The 24,025-nt window shown below is 47.4% G+C and overlaps 1 protein-coding gene across 1 annotated transcript in view; it reads right to left on the bottom strand.

Moving 5' to 3' along the window:
* HSPA12B (heat shock protein family A (Hsp70) member 12B) overlaps positions 1 to 24,025 on the bottom strand; it is a 98,684-nt gene that overhangs the window by 69,395 nt on the left and 5,264 nt on the right. The window contains exon 2 of the mRNA XM_082262923.1: positions 20,258 to 20,303. Coding sequence (XP_082119049.1) covers positions 20,258 to 20,300 — 43 coding nt within the window. The 5' untranslated portion in view covers positions 20,301 to 20,303. The remainder of the gene's footprint in view (positions 1 to 20,257; positions 20,304 to 24,025) is intronic.

The raw sequence follows: 24,025 nt of genomic DNA on the forward strand, positions 1-24,025 counted from the left end.
GGGCTTCCCAGATTAGATATAATGGAGTAGGGAGACTGGGGGTTCTGGGATTAGACATAATAGAGTAGGGTGACATTGAATTCATAGGTCACCAGATTAGATATCATGGAGTAGGGGGACCGGGGCTTCCCAGATTAGACATAATGGAGTAGGGAGACTGGGGGTTCTGGGATTAGACATAATAGAGTAGGGTGACATTGAATTCATAGGTCACCAGATTAGACATCATGGAGTAGGGTGACTGGGGGTTACTGGGGCTTCCCAGATTAGACATAACGGAGTAGGGTGACATGGGGTTCTTAGAACACTAGATTAGACATATTGGAGTAAGGTGACTGGGGCTCCCAGATCATTTGACGTAATAGAGTGGGGTGACTGGGGCTTCCCAGATTAGATATAATGGAGTAGGGAGACTGGGGGTTCTGGTATTAGACATAATAGAGTAGGGTGACATTGAATTCATAGGTCACCAGATTAGATATCATGGAGTAGGGGGACTGGGGCTTCCCAGATTAGACATAATGGAGTAGGGAGACTGTGGGTTCTGGGATTAGACACAATAGAGTAAGGTGACATGGGATTCTTAGGTCACCAGATTAGACATCATGGAGTAGGGTGACTGGTGGCTACTGGGGCTTCCCAGATTAGACATCATGGAGTAGGGGGACTGGGGGTTCCCAGATTAGACATAATGGTGTAGGGTGACATGGGATTCTTAAATCATACGATTAGACATCATGGATGGAGTAGGGGGACTGGGGGTTACTGGGGCTTCCCAGATTAGACATAATGAGGTAGGGTGACATGGGGTTCTTAGATCACCAGATTAGACATAATGAGCTAGGGTGACATGGGGTTCTTAGATCACCAGATTAGACATAATGAAGTAGGTGACTGGAGGTTCTTGGATCACCACATAAGACATAATAAAGTGGGGTGACTGGGGGTTAATGGGTCTTCTCAGATTAGACATAATGGAGTAGGGAGACATGGGGTTCTTAGATCACCAGATTAGACATAATAAAGTGGGACAACTGGGGCCTCCCAGATTAGACATAATGGAGTAGGGTGACTGGAGGTTCCCAGATTAGACATAATTGAGTAAGGTGACATGGGATTCTTAGATCATCAGATTAGACATAATGAAGAAGCGTGACTGGGGGTTACTGGGGCTTCCCAGATTAGACATAATGGGGAAGGGTGACATGGGATTCTTAGATCACCAGATTAGACATGACGGACTAGGGTGACTGGGGTTACTGGGGCTTCACAGATAAGACATAACAGGATGAGGTCACATGGGGTTCTTAGATCGCCAGATAAGACATCATGGAGTGGGTTGACTGGGGCTTCCCAGATCCCCAGATTGGACATAATAGAGTAGGGTGACTGGGGGTTCTTAGATCACCAGATTAGACATAATTGAATGGGAAGACTGGGAGTTCTCAGGATCCTCTGATTAGAAGTAATGCAGTGAGGTGACTGGGGGTTCCCACACCCCCAAATTAGATGTAATAGAGTAGGGTGACTGGGGGTTCTTAGATTGCCAGATTAGACATGATGGGGTAGGGTGATTGGGGTTCCCAGATCCCCAGATTATACATAATGGTGTGGGGGTGACTAGGGGATCCTGGATCACCAGATTAGACAAAAAGGAGTTTGGTGACTGGGGGTTCCCAGATCCCCAGATTGGACATAACAGAGCAGGATGACTGGTAGTATCTTCGTAAATCATTGAATTATTTATCAGCTCAGTAATTCCCTACTATCTGGTTTTGTACACATGCCAGCTAAAAACTGGAATCCAACTTGCGCTGTAAGGGCCAGCTCTATTATTTGATAGGCCGGAGGTCACGGAGGTGGAAGCACGTGGATGGGTTCACAGCAGGGATACCGCTCAGGTTGGGAATTTAGATGTCATCATTGTGGTGGTTTCAGTAGATGTCAATAGAGAAAGGAGGGGGAGGGGCAGTGGCACCAAATCTACACAAGTGCAGAATCAGTTCCCTCCTGCTATACATTGTAAAGTATGGGGGTTTAACCAAACCTCACAACTTTTTTTAGAAGGGAACGGAAGAACAACTGTTAGCAAAACTATGTAGGCATAGGACACACCCCCTTAACCACTTGCCGACCGCCCGCTGCAGTTTTACTGTGGCAGGCTGGCTCGGCTGTGCGAAATGATGTAGCCCTATGTCTGTTGGGCGTGTGGTGCTGGGGGGGGGGGGGGGGGTGAGTGTGCGCCGCCGGCGACGCGCTACCGCCCCCACTAGGCAGCAGGGATGCCGATCCATGTGACCGGTGGCCGCAATTGCCACCGGGCACCCGCGATCGCTCCCCACTGAGAGAGAGAATGGTCAGCTGTTGTAAACACAGCCGACCCTTCTTCTCTCTGAAATGATCACAGAGCGCCTGTGATCCTCCTATTTAGAATCACAGGTCTCTGTTGTCATGTCACAAGCCCCTCCCCTATACAGTTAGAAAACACCCCCTAGGCTCACACTTAACCCTTTGATCGCCCCCTGGGTTAACCCCTTCCCTGCCAGTGTCATTATTACAGTAACAGTGTATATTTTTAGCACTGATTACTGTAGTAATGTCACTGGTCCCCCCCCAAAAGTGTTGAAAATGTCAGTTAGGGGTCCGATCTATCCACAGCAATGTTGCAGTCCTGCTTAACCACTTAAGCCCCGGAGGATTTGGCTGCTAAAGGACCAGGGGTTTTTTTGCGATTTTTTACTGCGTGACTTTAACGGACAATTGCGCGGTCGTGCGACGCTGTACCTAAACGAATTTGACGTCCTTTTTTTCCCACAAACAGAGCTTTCTTTTGGTGGTATTTGATCACCTGTGCGATTTTTTGATCACGCGCTATAAACAAAAAAAGAGCGTAAATTTTGCAAAAATAACAATATTTTTCACATTTTTTTATATGAAATTCCCCAAAAAAAAAAGTAAAAATCAAAATTTTTTAACATTTTTCGGCCAATTTGTTTTATGCTACCTATGTTTGGTAAAAAAAATCGCAAAAAGCGTATTTTGATTGGTTTGCGCAAAAGTTATCGCGTTTACTAACAAAGAGAAAGATTTTTGTCATTTTTGGTGTTTTTTTTTTTAACGCGTAATGGCGGCGATCTGCGATTTTTTTTTCGGTACTGCGACATTGCGGCGGACAGATCGGACCCTTGACTGACATTTTTGACACTTTTGGGGTTACCAGTGACATTACTACAGTAATCAGTGCTATACATATGCACTGTTACTGCAAAAATGACACTGGCAGGGAAGGGGTTAACTTTATTGGACAGGGAGGGGTTAAGTGTGTCCTAGGGGCGTGCTTTCTACTGTGTAGGGACATTCCTATTGGTGTAAAAGCAAAGATCAACCGTTCTACATAGTAGAACGGACAGATCTTTACTTTTACACAGGGAGAACTGACAGGCAGCTTGTTTACACAAGCTGCTCTGTCTTTCTCCCTTCACAGGAGCGATCGCAGTGTGACTGGCGGACATCGAGTCCGCCGGTCACACGCACTGACTTGCCTGTGAACGAGCCGCGGCGGGCGCGCGCCTCGGCGGGCGCGCGCCCGCCCGCGATAGGCTCGCAAGTCAGTGACAGGCGAGTGACGTACCGATACGTCACTCTGCCTGGCCGGGGCTGACCGCCGCAGTATATAGTCGTGCGGCGGTCGGCAACCGGTTAAAATCGCAGATCGCCGCCATTACTAGTAAAAAAAATAAAATAAATAAAAATGACATAAATCTTTCCCGTAGTTTGTAGACGTGATAACTTTTGTTGAAACCAATCAAAATACGCTTATTGCGATTTTTTGTTTTACCAAAAATATGTAGCAGAAAGCAAATTGGCCTAAAAGGATGAAAAAATTTGATTTTTAAATTTTTTTTTATTGGGAATGTTATATAGCAGAATGTGAAACATATTGTTTTTTTTTTTTTTTTCAGAATTGTCGCTCTTTTTTTGTTTATAGCCCAAAAAAAAAAAAAAAAAATCGCACAGGTGATCAAATAGCACCAAAAGAAAGCTCTAATTGTGGGGAAAAAAGTGACATCAATTTTATTTGGGTACAGTGTCGCACGATCGCACAATTATCCATTAAAATAATGCAGTGCCGAATTGCAAAAAATGGCCTGGTCATTAAGGGGGAAAATCCTTCGGGGCTGAAGAGTTGGGAGCTATGGGTTTAACATCTGACAGCAAACATCAGAAACAGTTATTACTAAGATGGTTCATGACTAGGGTATTAAAGATGTCCTGTCTCGGGAACTGTCTGACCTCCAATCCAATTCTCCTAATAATACATAAGAACTCACACAAGACACCAATTTGGACATTAAAGACCAGATTTAGGTGTCCCCAGCTCTAACTGCAAAGTATACCCCAATACTGACCATATGTAAAGATCTGAGGGGGGCTCATTCTAACAGACCAAAAAGGAGCACTAGGGCCATACAATATGTGTATTTGTGAATGTGAATTGGGGACCTTAGATTGTAAGCTCCTTGAGATCAGGGACTGATGTGAATGTACAATATATATCTGAAGAGCTGCGTAAATTGACAGCGCTATATAATTACCTGTAATAAATACTTAGGGTTGGCCGATACCGAGCATTTGCACGAGTACTTGCACTCGTGCAAATGCTCCGATGCTTAATCCAATACTTCCCAGAAGTCAGTGGATGGAGAGAAGCTGGAGGGAGCGTGAGCACCGTCAACGTTCAACAATACACTGGCCGGGGTAAGCTGGCCGGGGCAGGGGGCGCAGCCGCTATGTTTTCTCAAGACAAATAGTTCTGTCCGAATCAGAAGGAGGCAGAGGACTTGTTACACCCAGCCCATATAGTGACTGCTTTCTAACTGCGGCCCGAGTGCAGGGTGTACCAACATGGGCGTCGCAGTGTTCTGATGGAACGTCACTTCTGTTGCTAGAGGCAGGGAGGCCAATCTGTGCCCATCAGTTATGCCAATCAGGGCTGTCTTTCAGTGCCCTTTACTGCCACCTATCAGTGCCCATCAGACAGTGCCACCTATCAGTGCCCATCAGCGCTGCATAACAGTGCCACTTATCAGTGACCATCAGTGCTGCATATTAGTGCCTCCTCTTCAGTGTCACCCCATCAATGCCCTTCAGTACCCCCCATCAGTGCCACCTCATCAGTGCCCATCAGTGCCACCTATCAGTGCCAATTAGTGCTGCATATTAGTGCCTCCTCATCAGTGCCACCCCATCAGTGCCACCTCATCAGTGCCCATCAGTGCCACCTCATCAGTGCCCATGAGTGCTGCATATTAGTGCCTTCTGGTCAGTGCCACCCCATCAGAGCCCTTCAGTGCCGCCTCATCAGTGCCACCTCGTCACTGCTGCCTCATCAGTGCCCATCAGTGCCACCTATCAGTGCCTCCTCATCAGTGCCCTTCAGTGCTGCCCCATCAGTACCCATCGGTGCCACCTCATCAGTACCCATCCATGCTGTATATTAGTGCCTCCTCATCAGTGCCCTTCAGTGCTGCCTTATCAGTGCCAATCAATGCTGCCTCATCAGTGCCCATTGGTGCCACCTATCAGTGCCCATCAGTGTTGCATATTAGTGCCTCCTCATCAGTGCCACCTATCAGTGACCATCAGTGCTGCATATTAGTGCCTCCTCATCAGTGTCACCCCATCAGTGCCCATCAGTGCCACCCCATCAGTGCCCTTCAGTGCTGTCCCACCAGTACCCATTAGCGCCACCTATCAGTGCCCATCAGTGCTGCATATTAGTGCCCTTCAGTGCTGCCACATCATCAGTGCCACCTATCAGTGCCCATCAGTGTTGCATATTAGTGCCTCCTCATCAGTGTCATCCCATCAGTGCCCTTCAGTGCCACCTATCAGTGCCACCCCATCAGTGCCCTTCAGTGCTGTCCCACCAGTACCCATTAGTGCCACCTATCAGTGCTTATCAGTGCTGCATATTAGTGCCTCATCAGTGCCACCCTATCAGTGCCCTTCAGTGCTGCCTCATCAGTGCCACCTATCAGTGCCCATCAGTGCTGCATATTAGTGCTTCCTCATCAGTGCCCTTCAGTGCCACCTCACCAGTGCCCATCAGTGCTGCCTCATCAGTGCCACAATATTAGTCTGTATTGTGCTTTGAAAACTGTCACGTGACATTAAAATAAAGTATCGGTATTAAGTATCGGCGAGTACTTGAAAAAAGTATCGGTACTTGTACTCGATAAAGTCTTAAAAAAGTGATATAGGTGCAACCCTATAAATAATACAAAAAATAAATAACTAAGAGAAGTTGATTGTCGGGGGGTACATACCCTTTATATCCTCCTTAGTCTTCAGCTCCCCGACGAAGGTTTGACTATTTCAAGGATAAACAACGCTCAGCCTCCAACCCTCAACCTCCCGACAAGTTCAATCAGTGTCAAACAGCGACTGTTCTCATTTTGCCGCACAAAGGGGTCGTAGACGCAGAGCGCGGTGCCATGATTTCATCCGAAGCCCCCCCCCCCCGACACCGCCGTGGGATTTCAGAAATTTCCCCCCTTGATTAATACCACATGTGCGCAAAGACTCCGAATCCTGCGATGAAAGGCGGCCAGAACCTTCCCCGAGGACCTAGCAGCCGTCCTCTCCATTCCCGGCCCCTTCTCCTATAAACTGTTCCATGCCCACCCTGGAGGCAGCCCCCCGATATCAGACAAGGGGGCCCCAAAATCAGAGCCGTTCAAGGATCAAGCTGTTGTTGAAGACGACGTGCACGCAGCGCGCCCCAGGAAGGGGTTAACCGCCGTCTGCCTCCCGTAAGAGGCTTAATTTTCAGGAATCAGGCTTCCGTCTGGCTCAGCATGAAAGTTCCAAATTTTATTTACATTTCACCATAGAAGAAAACGGATTATTCCCGGGTTCAAAGCGCAATTTTGACAATGAAAAAAGGACGCTCGTCTAATTAGGAAACGGGGAGGTTGTGTTATAAAGCCGCGTCTTCTAAAATCTCAGAATAAAGCCAATCAGCCAATTACTGGAGGGGGAAATGAATTGGAAACAGATAAATGAATATTGATCTGATAGGTGATAGAAATATTTCCTAAACATTTTTAGATTGTAAGCTCTGCTGAGCAGGACCCTCTGACTCCTCCTGTATTGAATTGTATTGGAACTCCACTGTCTGCCCTCATGTTGTAAAGCGCTGAGCAAACTGTAGGCGCTATATAAATCCTGTATAATAATAATAATAATATGGAATGGATGGAAATCATAGGATTGGTTGGAGAAGAAAAAATTATTTTATTTTAGGGCGAGGAGATATAAGTGATCTGATGCTTTATCCCCTTGCCTACCAAGGGATGTGTTTAACCACTTATGGACCGCCCACTGCAGTTTTACGTCGGTACTTTGTAGGGATCGACCGATATAGTTTTTTCTTTGCCAATACCAATATTTTGGCCATCGAATATCGGTATCGGCCGATATTTTGAACATTTAAAGTTTTGCAAAAATCTGTTACTGAACCCTTTGGTGGGTGTCTGGCTGCCATCCTGTGGTTGGTGGCTGACTGGCACCCTTTGGTGGGTGGGTGGCTGGCTGGCACCTTTTGGTGGGTGGCTGGCTGGCCCCCTGTGGTGGGTGGCTGGCTGGCCCCCTGTGGTGAGTGGCTGGCTGGCCCCCTGTGGTGGGTGGCTGACTGACACACTGTGGTGGGTGGCTGGCTGGCACCCTGTGGTGGGTGGCGGGCTGGCACCTTTTGGTGGGTGGCTGGCTGGCACCCTGTGGTGGGTGGTTGACTGGCACCTTGTGGTGGGTAACTGGCTAGCTGGCACCCTGGGGTGGGTGACTGGCTAGCTGGCACCCTTTGGTGTGTGGCTGGCTGGCACCCTGTGTTTTGGGTGGCTGGCTGGTACAGGCCGGGCCTGTGGCTGGCTGGCTGGAACCCTTTGGTGGGTGGCTGGCTGGCACCCTGTGGTGGGTGGCTGACTGGCACCCTGTGGTGGGTGGCTGGCTGGCACCCTGGGGTGGGTGGGTGACTGGCTGGCACCCTTTGGTGAGTGGCTGGCTGGCACCCTGTGTGGTGGGTGGCTGGCTGGCTGGTACAGGCCAGGCCTGTGGCTGGCTGGCTGGTACAGGCCTGTGGGTGTGTGGGTGGCTGGCTGGCTGGCACAAGGCAGCTGTGGGTGGGTGCATGTATGTGGCGGCTGTGTTAAACACACTGTATGCTCTGCACACTCACTGTCCTGAGACTCCCCGACTCCAGACGAGGCTGAGGGAGGCGGCCTAAGAAGGCAGAAGCTGTCCGAGTGTGGCGCAACATACACAATGACGTCACGACAATATCGGCAATATCGGTAACCTACGAGAATGGTCAGAATGTGGATCACTCTTCAGAGATTAAAGAAACGCGTGAAGGAACCCCAAGGCTGCATTTCCACCTTTGCTTTTCCTAAATGCGCGACAAAACACAGAAATGCACGTTTTGTAAACACACCGCAAACACTTGAGGTTGCTGTTCATTGTTATTGACGCCCCAAACACGGTTAGTAGACGCGTGTTTTGCCACATGATAGTCGCGTGACAAAAGACATTTTTTAAGTGAATGGGCTGCTCTATGTGCAATGTGCTAACCCCCCCCCCCCCCCGGTCCCTGGCTCACTCAACCTGGGCAGGCAGCGGCGGTGGCGGCTTCCCCCTCAGTCTCCTGCTTGGGTCGGGCTTCCCCCTCAGTCTCCTCCGTGGGTCAAGCTTCCCCCTAAGTCTCCTCCCTCCACCTCCTCCTTGGCCAATAGCATGGCTTCTCCTTTCGGCCAGTCGGGAAACGGGTGTCAGGACCCACTTCCTGATTGCCCAGGAGGAGAATCAGTGTGGCAATAGTGAATATTCATTCGCTATTGTCACACAACTGGGTGGGCTCAGGGCGCAGTGCTCTGCACCCCGAGCACACCCTTTTTTAAAAGCCTATTAGAGCCTCTGGCTCTAATCACGTGATTGAAAAAAAAAAAAAAACACTATTGGAATCCATGCGTCCGGCGCCCTGCATGTAAATTAGGGGGCCGGACACATGGATGGGGGGGCGGCGCCCCTTCGCCCCCAATGGATGGGCCGCTATTGCTCAGATGTGAATGGGGTCTAAGTAATCTGAAGTTTTCTCCCTTGTCTATCAAGGGACGTTTATAAACGGCATGGTATTCAAGGGGTTAAAACAAGCTCCTGGCTGCTGCTGCTTCGCGAGCTTGTAATTGATTTCATCGTTTTTCATGTAAAAGGGATTCAGGCAGCTTTAAAGCCACCTGATCACTTTTATAGGACTCTGAAGGGGCTGCCCCTGCCGCTGCCCTCTGTGGTTTTTTAGGCTCGCCTTTTCTTCTGAAAAGCCAGAGTCAAGCAGACAAGCATGTTTTTTTTTTTTTCTGCGTGTGATTTTGCTACAATTTCGATGCTTAACCACTTCTGGACCGGATGACCAGGCCATTTTTTGCGATTCGGCACTGCGTTACTTTAACTGACAATTGTGCGGTCGCTCGATGCTGTACCCAAAAAAAATCGATGTCTTTTTTCCCCCACAAATAGAGCTTTCTTTTGGTGGTATTTGATCACCTGTGCGATTTTTATTTTGGCGCTATAAACAAAAAAATAGCGACAATTCTGAAAATAAATAAATAAATAATATTTTTCATTTTCTGCTATATAACATTACCAATCAAAAAAAAATAAATAAAAATCAAATTTTTTCATCATTTCAGGCCAAATTGTATTCTGCTACATATTTTTGGGAAAAAAATCACAATAAGTGTATATTGATTGGTTTGCGCAAAAGTTTTCGCGTCTACAAACTCCAGAAGTGGTTAATGAACATTACAAGGATTATAACAAACTTTGTTGCAGATTCCTAGCTTTTGTTATTCTGAAGAAATCATTGTTTGCTCCTCTGTGCTGAGTGGGACTAATAGGAGTGGTTCCATAATTATCTATCAGCTGTGGCAGCTGCAGAGCACTAATGAGGAAACCTGCTGTACCTGCATCCCTTTAGACGTGTTCCTATTGGGAGTATCTCACCAACAATGATATTTTTGTTGCAGGGGATGCCAGAAATCTGACTTGTATCTTAGTGCAGACTTCTGGGAAAATTGGTGAGCCAATCACACAAGCAGGAAATGATGTTTCTGGGGGTGTGGTCAGTATACATTCTGTGTACAGAACACCTCCAGACGGCCATATTGCATTTTCAGAAAATTACAACAGCTGCAGATTGAAAAGGAAAGTTAATTTTTTATAACATTCAATCACAATATAATTTGTGTCACAATTGTATGCGCTATATGAATTTTCCTTTATTTGCTATTTTTTCCCCATGAAAGTGGAGTTACCCTTTAGGGCCGGGTTCACATATATGCAAATTGGATGCAGTTATGGTGAACACCAAGTCCGTCCCCGATTTTGTCCCTGGATTAAGTCCTGTGTGCCCAGCGCTCTGTGTATTATGCAGTCCTGTACCCAGCGCTCTGTGTATTATGCAGTCCTGTGCCCAGGGCTCTGTGTATTATGCAGTCCTGTCCCCAGCGCTCTGTGTATTATGCAGTCCTGTCCCCAGCGCTCTGTGTATTATGCAGTCCTGTACCCAGCATTCTGTGTATTATGTAGTCCTGTGCCCAGCACTCTGTGTATTATGCAGTCCTGTGCCCAGCACTCTGTGTATTATGCAGTCCTGCACCCAGCACTCTGTGTATTATGTAGTCCTGTGCCCATTGCTCTGTGTATTATGTAGTCCTGTGCCCAATGTTCTGTGTATTATGCAGTCCTGTGCCCAGTCCTCTGTGTATTATGCAGTCCAGTGCCCAGCGCTCTGTGTATTATGCAGTCCTGTGCCCAGCACTCTGTGTATTATGCAGTCCTGCACCCAGCACTCTGTGTATTATGTAGTCCTGTGCCCATTGCTCTGTGTATTATGTAGTCCTGTGCCCAATGTTCTGTGTATTATGCAGTCCTGTGCCCAGAACTCTGTGTATTATGTAGTCCTGTCCCCAGCGCTCTGTGTATTATGCAGTCCTGGGCCCAGCGCTCTGTGTATTATGTAGTCCTGTGCCCAGCGCTCTGTGCATTATGTAGTCCTGTGCCCAGCGCTCTGTGTATTATGCAGTCCTGTGCCCAGCACTCTGTGTATTATGCAGTCCTATGCTCAGCGCTCTGTGTATTATGCAGTCCTGTTCCCAGTGCTCTGTGTATTATGTAGTCCTGTGCCCAGCGCTCTGTGTATTATGCAGTCCTATACTCATCGCTCTGTGTATTATGCAGTCCTGTTCCCAGTGCTCTGTTTATTATGTAGTCCTGTGCCCAGCGCTCTGTGTATTATGCAGTACTGTGCCCAGCGCTCTGTGTATTATGTAGTCCTGTGCCCAGTGCTCTGTGTATTATGCAGTCCTGTGCCCAGCGCTCTGTGTATTATGTAGTCCTGTGCCTTTTGACAATAAATAAAAAAAATGTCCCCAGATTTAATTTTCAAAATCTGGTCACCTTCTGTGTGGTCCAGTTCAGGTTTGAATTCAGGCAAAAATTCGGACCTGATTCGCACCTGAAATGGTGAACAGAATTGCACCAGATCCCAGGCACAAAACCGTGGCCGCACATATGTAAACCATGTAAAGCATAAAGGAAGCTATGTACAGATCCCTGCTGGCCCCTCCCACCAGCCATAATCTGCCTGCATTGCATAGAGAAGCACAGAGACCTAGTGATGACATCACTGGGTCTATAATAAGGTATGCAATAAAAAAAAAGCATGTTGATGGGGGGGAGAGGGACCAGGGAAGGTAAAATAAAAGCAGATAAAACTTCAGCTTTAATGGTTTTTGAGTCTGAAAAGTACCAGGCATTCAGCTATAAAGTCTTCTCTCCCCCCCTCCTCCGGTCTTTAGCGGGTTCAGGACAATTTCACATTATTTGCAGCAGATAATATAGAGTAATAGATCACTGCGCTGTGACAAATGGGATTATTTATAGGGAGACGTTTAAAGTTGTCAGAGAAACCACTAATGGGTTCCTTGTGCGCGGCGCTCCTCGCACACACAAGCTGTATAGACCAGGCCTGCGAAGACGCGTGCCAGGACAATGGTGGAAGGCTCTGACTCGGTTCAATGGAAAAAAATATATCTACTGCAGGACTGTGGGGAATAAATTATCAGTTACAAAGTTATACAAGAAAAAAAGTTACAAATTTAGGAAACATCTTCTGAACACTTTGTTCTTCTTGTATCCGATAATTGCAATTTGCAACATTTTAATCATCATAATGCTGCAGGAAACTACGATCCTTTTAGTGCCGCTTCACACTATAGTGATGTCAGACATCGCATGTGAACCGCACTGCTCTGCAAATCACATGCGATGTCTGTGCGATGCGACTTCAGCCATACAGATTGTATGGCTGAATTCGCAACGCATTCCGACCAAAGTCGTGCAGGACCCTTTTTTTGGTCCGCACCAGAATCGGATCGCATGGGTGTCCGATCCGATTCCTGTCTGAACTGACAGTTCGCACTGCGATATGCAAATTGATTTGGGGGTGTCATTAACCACTTCTGGACCGGACCTTAATGACCAGGCCATTTTTTACGATACGGCACTGCATTACTTTAACCAACAATTGCGCGGTCGTGCGACGCTGTACCCAAATAAAGTTGATGTCCCTTTTTTCCCACAAATAGAGCTTTCTTTTGGTGGTATTTGATCACCTCTTCAATTTTAATTGTTTGTACTATAAACAACAAAAGAGCGACAATTCTGAAAAAAAATATATATATATATATTTTTCACATTCTGCTATATAACATTCCCAATAAAAAAAAAAATAAAAAATGTAAATTTTTCATCATTTTAGGCCAATTTGTATTCTGCTACATATTTTTGGTAGAAAAAAAATCCCAATAATTGTATATTGATTGGTATGCACAAAAGTTATTGCGTCTACAAACTGGGGGAAATGTTTTTTTTATATTTTTATTACTTTTATTATTATATTTTTTATACTAGTAATTGCGGCGATCAGCGATTTTTAGTGGGACTGCGACATTGCGGCGGACAGATCGGACACCTAACTGACATTTTTGACACTTTTGGGGGGTCCAGTGTCATACAGTAATCAGTGCTAAAAATATGCCCTGTTACTGTAATAATGACACTGGCATGGAAGGGGTTAACACCAGGGGTGATCAAAGGGTTAAATGTGACCCTAGGGGGTGCTTTCTAACTGTGGGAGGGAGGGGGGGGTGGGCTTGCTGCATGAACACAGAGACCTGTGCTCCTAAATAAGAGAAACACAGGATCCCTGTGTTCATAACTGACAGAACAGCGGTCTACCGTTTTTATAACGCCGATTAGCTTCCCCTGTGGCAAATGGGCACCAGGGCCTCCATAATTGCTGTTGTGTTAGCCTGTTAGGCCCTGACTTTTCACATGTAGCAATTTGGGATCTTTACTGGGCAGATGCAAAGGACACCATCTTGTGGAAGGAAGCACTCACTGACTTTTTTGTTAACCTGAAACCGCCAGAGGTCCCCGCGAAGCGACGTACAGGTACGTCGTTTCGCGGGACAAAGCCGACCTGCCGCAGTAAAACTATGGTGGCTGGTCGGTTAACTTTGTATTGACACTCCCAGCAGTTCACATATGGCAGTGTGGACTGTCTGCGAGTCAGATGCGATGCGGGAACCCACAGTGGATTTGCAGTGTTCCCGTATCGCACCGATGTGAACCGAACCTAACTGTTGCAGCATGCTGGAAATGCCTGACTTTATATACGCTTAGGAGAAGGGGACCCCGCCTCCACCACAACCTCACATCACTATTGGTTGAACTGGATGGACTTGTGTCTTTTATCAACCAGACTAATTATGGAACCTCCAGGTAACAGTAGGTGAGGGTGGGGACCCAGACTTACAGAAGGAATTAGTGCAGACTAGAGCACAAGAGTGCATGCTACCCTTGGGTGATCGGTTTTTGTAAAGTTAGCAGGAGGAAAGGTTTACTTTAAAAAATAATACTGTTAGACCCCGTTCAGACAGGGGCGACACGACTTGCTGGGGCGACCTCGGCGCGACTTGCACGGACTTCATATAATTGAAGTCAATGCAAGTCGCCTCCAGGTCGCCCCAAAGTAGTACAGGACCCTTTTTCTAAGTCGGAGCGACTTGTGTCGCTCCTATTAGAACGGGTCCTGTGCTAATCAATGGCAGGCGACCGACCGCGACTTGTCAGGCGACCAAGTCGCCTGACAAGTCGCGCTAGTGTGAATGGGGTCTTACCCTTTTAAGGGCCTATCCACCCAAAGGTTATAAAGCCACTGGTGTTTTATATGTCTTGGAGACTCCATCAATGAGATCTACCGGCCCTAATTCCCAGCTCTGTTTCTGCACACCTTGGAGTTCTGGTTGTTCTTGCCCACCTTTGTGTGTCTCAACTCCTTCTATTACATTATTCACCACCTACAATAAATAATAACCGAGCAGGGATAGTGGGAGCCCCTTATAATGGGCACAAGGGTGTACAGACCCAGGAACTCAGCACAGGGATGGTGGGAACCCCTCATAATGGGTACAGCAGGTGTACAGACCCAGGAACTCAGCACAGGGATGGTGGGAACCCCTCATAATGGGTACAGCAGGGGTACAGACCCAGGAGCTCAATGCAAAGATAGTGGGAACCCCTCATAATGGGAACAGCAGATGTACAGACATAAGAAATTCACACAGGGATAGTGGCAACCCCTCATAATGGGCACAGCAGATGTACAGACCCAGGATCTCAATGCAAGGATGGTGGTAGCTTCTTATAAGGAGCACCACAGGTGTACAGATACTAGAATTTAGCACAGAGATGGTGGGGACCCCTAATAATGGGCACAGCAGGTGTACATACCCAGGATCTCAAAGCAAAGATAGTGGGAACCCCTCATAATGGGAACAGCAGATGTACAGATATAAGAAATCCACACATGGATAGTGGCAACCCCCTCATAATGGGCACAGCAGATGTACAGATATAAGAAATCCGCACATGGATAGTGGCAACCCCTCATAATGGGCACAGCAGATGTACAGATATAAGAAATCCGCACATGGATAGTGGCAACCCCTCATAATGGGCACAGCAGATGTACAGGACCTCAAAGCAAGGATGGTGGGAACTTCTAACAATGAGCACCACAGGTGTATAGACCTGGGAACTTGACACAGGGATGGTGGGAACACCTCATAATGGGCACAGCAGGAGTACAAATTCTAGAACTTAGCACAGGGATGGTGAGAAGCTCTCATATTGGGTACAGCAGGTGTACAGACCCAGAAACTCAGCACAGGGATAGTGGGAACCCTTTATTATGGGCACAGCAGGTGTACAGACCCAGGACCTCAATGCAAGGATGCTGGGAACTTCTAACAATGAGCACCACAAGTGTACAGACCCAGTGCAGGTATGGTGGCAACCTTTAACAACGGGCAACACAGGTTTGCAGACCTGGGAAATCAGCACAAGAATGATTAATGGGTGCAGTAGGTGTAAAGATTTGGGAACTCAGTGCAGGGATGGTGGGTATCCCCCATAATGGACACAGTAGGTGTGAAGATCCGAGAACTCAGTACAGGGATGGTGGGAATCACTCCTAATGGGCACAGTAGACGTCCAGACCTGGGAACTCAGTATAGGTATGGTGGGAACCTCTAACAATGGGCAACACAGGTGTGCACACCCGGGAAATAAGCACAAGGATGGTGAGGACCCCCCATAACGGGTACAGCGGGTGTACAGAACTGGGAACTCAGCACAAAGGCGCTGGGAACCCCTGATAATGGGTGCAGCTGCTGTACAGACCTGAGAACTTAGCAGTAGAGTACCAAAACATAAAATGAGTGGACTGGCACTTAAAGCGCCAAAGCATAAGTTGGGCAGAGCAAGGGTTGACTTGTAATGGTGTGCAGGGTCATGTACAAAGAATGGGAAATAAACTGCAATCTTCAGTTATCTCCCTCTTCAGTGGAATGATTATTACAGAGAACATAATTTGGACTATTTGGAGAATTTGGGGAATTTATTTCTATGCCATCTCGCAGACGGCTTTGGTATTTAGGAGAGGCAGGATTTGATGGAGCCTACAAGGTTTTCCCTCAAACCCTTCAATAACTCTGCAGACTGGGTGTTTCCAGGATTTTTTGGTTCCATTCTAAACATCCTCTGAGAAAGTAGAATGGGGAGGAAATATCTTTGTGTAGATTTCCTCTTACCCTGGCTGTTATCTGAACTCCCTGCAACCCCCCCCCCCCCCCCCCACATCAGCTTTTTTTTTTTATTTAGGCTCCAAAATAAACACAGCCCCCCCACCCATCACTCCTCGGCCCCCCCACCCATCACTCCTCGGCCCCCCACCCAGCTCTCCTCATTCCCCCCCTCCAATAAGGACTGGCAGGGTAGGAAGTGCTGCCTGACAGCTAACATCTGTCTTTCTAAAAGTCACCGGTGCAAGATGGATCTTTCATTTTGTTAAACACAATAAGGCTGCACAGGACAACAGAATTGTTCACACACTTCCTTTAACATAGGAAGACGGGGGACATTGCATGACACGCCCTGATGGCGCTGAAAAACTGCAGCCATTGCTGGGATAAAGAGAACCCGTGCTTTGGATGGACTAGGTAAAGTAACTAGTTCACTCTAAATGGAGTCTTAAGTTAACGTTCTTTTTCTAGGCTGACAGATTATACCCAGAGAAAGTTTTGACTTTCTTTCAGGTTTTTGATGGCAAATTGGGATGACAATAGTCCTCAGACAATAGAACATCCTTCTGATGCTGCTATCATGACATATTGACAGCATCCATCCAAAGGGCCCCCAACTCATTGATACTCAAGCATTCCCCTGTAGGATCCCCGTGGTGCCCGTGTTGGGTCTTGGTGCTGTTTAGTGTTTCCCCTCTAGGGGAAATAAATGTGGACACTGGCTCAGACAGTAGTGGTGGGAAGAATGAGTGCTGTACACCAGTGCTGTATTTTGGCCTAGGCCAACAAGGCCCAGGCCTAGGGCAGCACTTTGCAGGGGGGCAGCAAAACCACCCCCCCCCCACCACCTGAGACTCTATTGGCCACTGGTTGCTAGAACCACCTCTCTCACCCCCCTCTCTCTCACACTCACCCCCCTTTCTCACTCTCTCACCCCTCCTCTCTCTCTCTCCCTCCCTCTCACCTCCCTCTCTCTTTCTCAACCCCTCTCTCTCTATCATCCCCCTCTCTCTTTCATCTCCCTCTCTCATCCCCCTCTCTCACCCCCCCTCTCACTCTCGCTCTCATCACCACTCTCTCTCGCTCTCTCATCCCCCCTGTCTCTCTCGCTCATCCCCCCTATCTCACTCATCCACCCTCTCTCTCTCTCTCATCCCCCCACTCTCTCATTCCCCCACTCTCTCATCCCCCCCACTCTCTCACCCCCCTCTCTCTCATCCCCCCTCTCTCTCTCTCATCCTCCCCTCTATCTCTCTCATCTCCCACTCTCTCTATCATCCCCCCTCTCTCACCCCCCTCTCTCTTTCCCTCCCTCACCCAACCCCTCTCTCTCTCTCCCTCCCTCACCCAACCCCCCCCCTCCCTCTCTCTCTCGCTCATCCCCCCTATCTCACTCATCCCCCCCTCTCTCTCTCTCTCATTCCCCCACTCTCTCACCCCCCACTCTCTCACCCCCCCTCTCTCTCATCCCCCCCTCTCTCTCTCTTCGATCCCCCCCTCTATCTCTCTCATCCCCCACTCTCTCTCTCATCCCCCACTCTCTCACCCCCTCTCTATTTCCCTCCCTCACCCAACCCCTCTCTCCCTCACCCAACCACCCCTCTCTCTCTCTCTTTCATCCCCCCTCTCTCTCTCCCTCCCTCACCCACCCCCCTCTCTCTCTCCCTCACCCACCCTCTCTCTCTCTCTCTCATCCCCCACTCTCTCTCTCACACCCTCTCTCTTTCCCTCCCTCACCCAACCCCTCTCTCTCTCCCTCCCTCACCCAACCCCCCCTCTCTCTCTCTCTTTCATCCCCCCTCTCTCCCTCCCTCACCCACCCAACCCCCCCTCTCTCTCTCTCTTTCATCCGCCCTCTCTCCCTCCCTCACCCACCCCCTCTCTTTCTCCCTCACCCACCCTCTCTCTCCCACCCCCTCTCACCCCCCCCTCTTGTGAGATCTCAGGGGTTCATGCTGGGACTTGTAGTCCTTCAATTTTGGAGGAAGACACATCCACTAAAAAAGGAGAGGGGAAAATTTACATGGGGGAGGGCGCCCAATTTTAGTCTTGCCTAGGGCAGCACAAAACCAAAATACACCACTGCTGTACACCCAGCCATGGCGACGGGTGCCCTGTCTGGACCACAAGCTGGGAGAACCTGTGACTCTTTTGCATGTGACCAGGTTGATGGCACAGCCTCAGACAAACCCGGCCTAGAACCACTATGCCGAGGCCCCCAACAACTCTTGAACAACTGTTAAAGTGCCTTTTCCAAAGATCTTTAGGCTGTGCAGTGCAAGCCAAAGCACAGGGAAGGTTTCCATCCCCCCCCCCCCCCCCCCAGCTGAAGCTATTCATGTAGGTCTCCACGTGCTAGAACATTCTTCTGCTGCTGCTATCAAGTCAAAGTGACAGCATCCATCCAAAGCCCCCCCCCCAACTCATTGATACTCTAGCATTCCCCTTCCGGACCCCATTGGTGCCCAAGTTGGGTCTCAACTGCCATTTAGTTTTTGTCCTCTAGGGGTCTTTATTTCCTTCTAGTTGTTGATATTAAAGAGTGGTAGGGGTGAAGCCCTGGGGGCCGTAGTAGGTTGTAATAGAGGAAGCAAGAAATCAGGGTAAATAGCGTCTAGGCTCCTGTTGAGTGTCAGGGCCTGCATCTTCAATTATGTAGGCTACCCTGCATGGGCTTTCCTCTTTGGGGGAAATTCATGGTCTTCTCCCCCTTAGTGGGTTTACCAGAAAGGCTGAAGTACTCAGAACCTTGGAGCAGGCATAGCACTGTTCAGAACCAACCATGTCTGATGAAGTGAACATTACCATGAAGTAATAGACTGTTGAAGGGTAAGTTGCTTTGAACTGCTAAATACCATGCCTTTTTGACTGGTATGAAGTAAAGAAAAAGTCCAGCAAGATGCAGACTGAGCCTTGTGGCCTTTGCCTGGGGAACAAGAAGTAAATGTAGACATCGGCTCGGACAGGGAATCGGTAGTGGCTGGAAGGAGGAGTGTTGGCTCACCTGGCAGTGGTGACAGGTGTCCTGTCTGTACCACACGGTCCACAGGAAAACCTGTGACCCTTCTGCATTCAACCAGGTTGGTGGCACAGCCATAGAAGGACTTGGCCGCAGAGATGTATAGTAACTAAGTAGAACTACTTCACTACTGTACTTAAGTACCGAAAGGCGGTATCTGTACTTTCCTGGAGTAGAATTTTTTTCTCCTACTTCCACTTTTACTTCACTACATTTTTTCGATGATTTCAATACTTCTACTCTACTTTTTTTTGTGCTGCATAGTTACTCGTTACTATTATAAAAATTACCACTGCCAGAACAGTAGATGGCAGGTTTCATGAAGCTCAAAACATGTGTATTATCAGCGCATAGGAAAATAAATGCTACTGTATGTATAAATAAAAGCTGTATTTGAAATAATAAAAAACAATATGATGTTCAAACTTTTGACTTCTTTCTTTAATAACTACATAACACAGTACTTGTACTTTTACTTTCAGTACTTGAGTAGCAAAATTTTTTAAAAAAACTACTTGCAATACTTAAGTACAAAAAATGTTGAATACTTTAGTACTTCTACTCAAGTCACTTTTTGATCGAGCACTTGTACTTTTACTCAAGTCACTTTTTGATCGAGCACTTGTACTTTTACTCAAGTATGGGTTTCGAGTACTTTATACAACTCTGGTCGTGTGACAGTGCTCAGGCTTAGCAATTTGCTGCTAAACCTGAGCACCTTCAAGTGGAAGGAGGTCACATGTTCCCCCAAACATAGAACCACCAGGGATTTTTGATGGCTGAAGTAGCAGGGGAGCTTGGAGAGGTATCCGGGGTCTTTGTCCATGTTCACTTGGAACATCCAATCATGAATAAGGTAAATTAATGAGTAGAATATTGGTACCATTTGGGTTCTGTTTGGCAATTTCTTCTCAATAATCACCAGGAATACTGGTAGTATTATTATTATTAATAATTTAAGATTTTTACTTACCTATTTGCAGCGTTTGCATTCGATTGTCCAGGATTGCCGTCATGTTCTAAAAAAGCACAAGGCAGGTAAAGATTGTTACAAATGTCATTAAAGAATAATTATAATCAATAAATATTAAGTCATAGCATTATTAATAATTAAAAACAAATATTTAATCATTAAATAATAATCATTACATAATCATTTATTCATAATAATTAAAAAACTCAATAATACTCAATAAAGTCTGCAGTTTACTCAACGATTATTATACATGTACTTCTTCTGGCATAATACAATTGTCGCACTACTCCCTTGGGAGCTGCTGGATGCGGATTCCCCTGGGTTACCCATAGCAACAACACGACAGTTTAGCATTTTCAAAGTGTTTTGGCTCAGTCAGAAAACAGTCTGGGAGTTTTGTTTTTTTGTGGTTTTATTGAGAACTTGGATAGGAGAAGGGAATGAGTGGGATACTCCAACTTGAATAAACTATGCACAGTTTTCTGAGATGACTAAATATAGCTGAGTGCGGCAAGGCCGCTGCTTCACCTTGTCACTGGCAGTGAAGAAGACATTAACCACTTTACCACCGGAGGATTTTGCTGTCTTACGTCTAGGCCACTTTTTGCGATTCGGCACTGTGCGACTTTAACTGACAATTACGCGGTTATGCAATGCCGTACCCAAACAAAATTTACGTCCTTTTTTTCCCACAAACAGAGCTTTCTTTTGGTGGTATTTGACCACCTGTGGGATTTTTACTTTTTGCGCTATAAACAAAAAAAGAGCAACAATTTTGAAAAAATAACAATATTTTTAACATTTTTTATATGAAATTCCCCCCCAAAAAATGTAAAAATCAAATTTTTTTATCATTTTAGGCCAATTTGTTTTCTGCTACATATTTTTGGTAAAAAAAAAAAAAATCGCAATAAGCGTATTTTGATTGGTTTGCGCAAAAGTTATTGCGTTTATTAACTAAGGGAAAGATTTCTGTAATTTTTGGTGTTTTTTTTTTTGACGAGTAATGGCGGCGATCTGCGATTTTTTTTGCGGGACTGCGACATTGCGGCAGACAGATCGGACCCTTGACTGACATTTTTGACACTTTTGGGGGTACCAGTGACATTACTGCAGTAATCAGTGCTATATATATGCACTGTTACTGTAAAAATGACACTGGCAGGAAAGGGGTTAATTTTATTGGAGAGGGAGGGGTTAATGTATGCCTGGTGCTTAGTGACATGTGTGGGGGAAGGTGACTGAGTGACACAAGGACAGATCGCATGTTCAGCTATGCTGAACCCTGCAATCTGACCCTGCCTGTCACTTAGGAGATCCGCCCGCTCTGTTTACACAAGCGGGCGGATCTCCAGACTCGATTCCCCGACGATCGGGGAAGAGCAGCGGCGATCGCCGCCACTCCTCCCCTGGCCCGACTCCCGCTGTGACTGAATACAGCGCGCGCGCGCCGCCGAGAAGGGGGAGTGTCTGCCGACGTAGGTCTACGTCGTCAGACCTACAAGAGCCACTTTGCCGCAGTACAGCTCTAGTGAGCAGACGGCAAGTGGTTAATGAACTGTATTAGATAAGTTGTACTGTAGCAGAGGCGTAACTAGAACCTTCAGGGCCCCGATGCAAGAAACCATGAAGGGCCCCCCAGACCCCTGGCCGGGGCCCTTCCCTTCAAGCCCAGGGCTCTTCCCACTAATCCTGGGGCTCTTTACACGCATTGCATGGCCTTTTATTACGGTCCCGCAGCAGGATCCTTTCACAAGTTCTGCAGTGGGCCCCCTTCCTGCAATCTTGGGGCCTCCCCACAGTGGTGCAATGCCAGGGTCCGGTCGCAAGTGTGACCTTTGAGATCCTGGAAGTTCACCCACTGGTTTGCTACCGGGCCCCCTGGAGCATGGGGCCCGGTAGCAATTGCAACCCCTGCAACCCCTGTAGTTACGCCCCTGTACTGTAGAACACTCTTCAGGGCCCTTCCTGGCACCCCCTTTGTAAAATAATAAACCCAGAGGTGATCAAATACCACCAAAAGAAAACTCTAGGAAAACAATGTTAGAAATGTAATTTGGGTACAACGTTGCATGACCGCGCAATTGTCAGTTAAAGTAACGCAGTGCCGTATCACAAAGAAATGGCCTGGTCATGAAGGGGGGTAAATCTTCCGAAGCTCAAGTGGTTATTCTAATGGATAGAATAAATGAATATTCTAACCAGTAGAATGAGTTTACATTCAAATGTATCTAAACGAAGAACGCACATAAACATGCACAGGTAGGCACAAGTAACAAAATGCAACACTATCGGCAGTTTTTCTGGCAGAAAAAATGGGGTTTGGAGATAAACCTGACCTGTCGGCAGCTGTACAATCTCTTTGAATAAATCCACACTAATAGTGTAAATTTTCACAAAACTTCACTTTTTTATCATTAAAAAAACTACCCTTGAGCTTCAGGTGGTGACTTTTCCTAAGCTGAGTCTGTCTGCTGCAGGCAAAAGGAAGCATTTACTCAGTCTCCTCTCCCCCAGTGATCAGACATCAACTTACAAGAGGATGCAGCAGGGGTCATCTGTGTCAGACATTTGTGAACACTTACTTGGTGGCGTCATCTCTGTCTTGTAGTTTAGTGGAAGGCCACTACCTATGGTTAGCTGTAAGCCTCCTCTACACATTTAAAGGCTGGATAACCCTAACCATAGATTATTAGAAAATAGAATAAAAAATCATTTGAAAATGCAACCGAACTATCGATAGCGTATTCCATTCACCCATCTCTGTATCGAAGATGTTCCACCTAAAACTAAAAAATGGTGGAAATCAGAGGGGGTTGTTCATTTGTGTGCACTGTCCAGTGTCCACTTTACACTAAGGGAACACAAACATAGAGACACCTGGAGTAATGGGTTTGCCTGGCACATGAAGATCCAAGGGGCACCTCAGGTTGAGATTGTCCATAAAGAAGATTGTACCTCCTAGCACCACTCCTGTCACATGGTACCGTACCTCCTGGCACCACTCCTGTCCCCAAGCCCTATATCTTCTGGCACCACTCCTGTCCTGGGGCACTATACCTTCTGGCACCACTCCTGTCCTGGGGCACTATACCTTCTGGCACTACTCTTGTCACGGGGCACCATACCTTCTGGCACTACTCTTGTCACGGGGCACCACACCTTCTGGCACCACTCCTGTCCCCAAGCCCTATATCTTCTGGCACCACTCCTGTCCTGGGGCACCATACCTTCTGGCACCACTCCTGTCCTGGGGCACCATACCTTCTGGCACCACTCCTGTCCCCAAGCCCTATATCTTCTGGCACCACTCATGTCCTGGGGCACCATACCTTGTGGCACTACTCTTGTTACGGGGCACCATACCTTCTGGCACCACTCCTGTCCCAGGGCACCATCCCTCCTGGCACCACTCCTGTCTCAGGGCACCATTCCTTCTGGCATAACTCCTGTCCCAGGGCACCAAACCTTCTGGCACCACTCTTGTCTCGGGGGAATCCCACCGTCTGGCACCATTATTGTCTCAGAACACCATACCTTCTGGCACCACTCCTGTCCAGGAACACCATACCTTCTGGCACCACTCCTGTCTGTGGGAACCACACTTTCTGGCACCATTCCTGTCTTAGAACACCATACCTTCTGGCACCACTCCTTTCCAGGAGCACCATACCTTCTGTCACCACTCCTATCTTGGGGCACCATACCTTCTGGCACCACTCCTGTCTTGGGGCACCATACCTTCTGGCACCACTCCTGTCTTGG

Source organism: Pelophylax lessonae, assembly GCF_965119305.1.
Source record: "Pelophylax lessonae genome assembly, chromosome: 1".
Classification (NCBI taxonomy): Eukaryota; Metazoa; Chordata; class Amphibia; order Anura; family Ranidae; genus Pelophylax; species Pelophylax lessonae.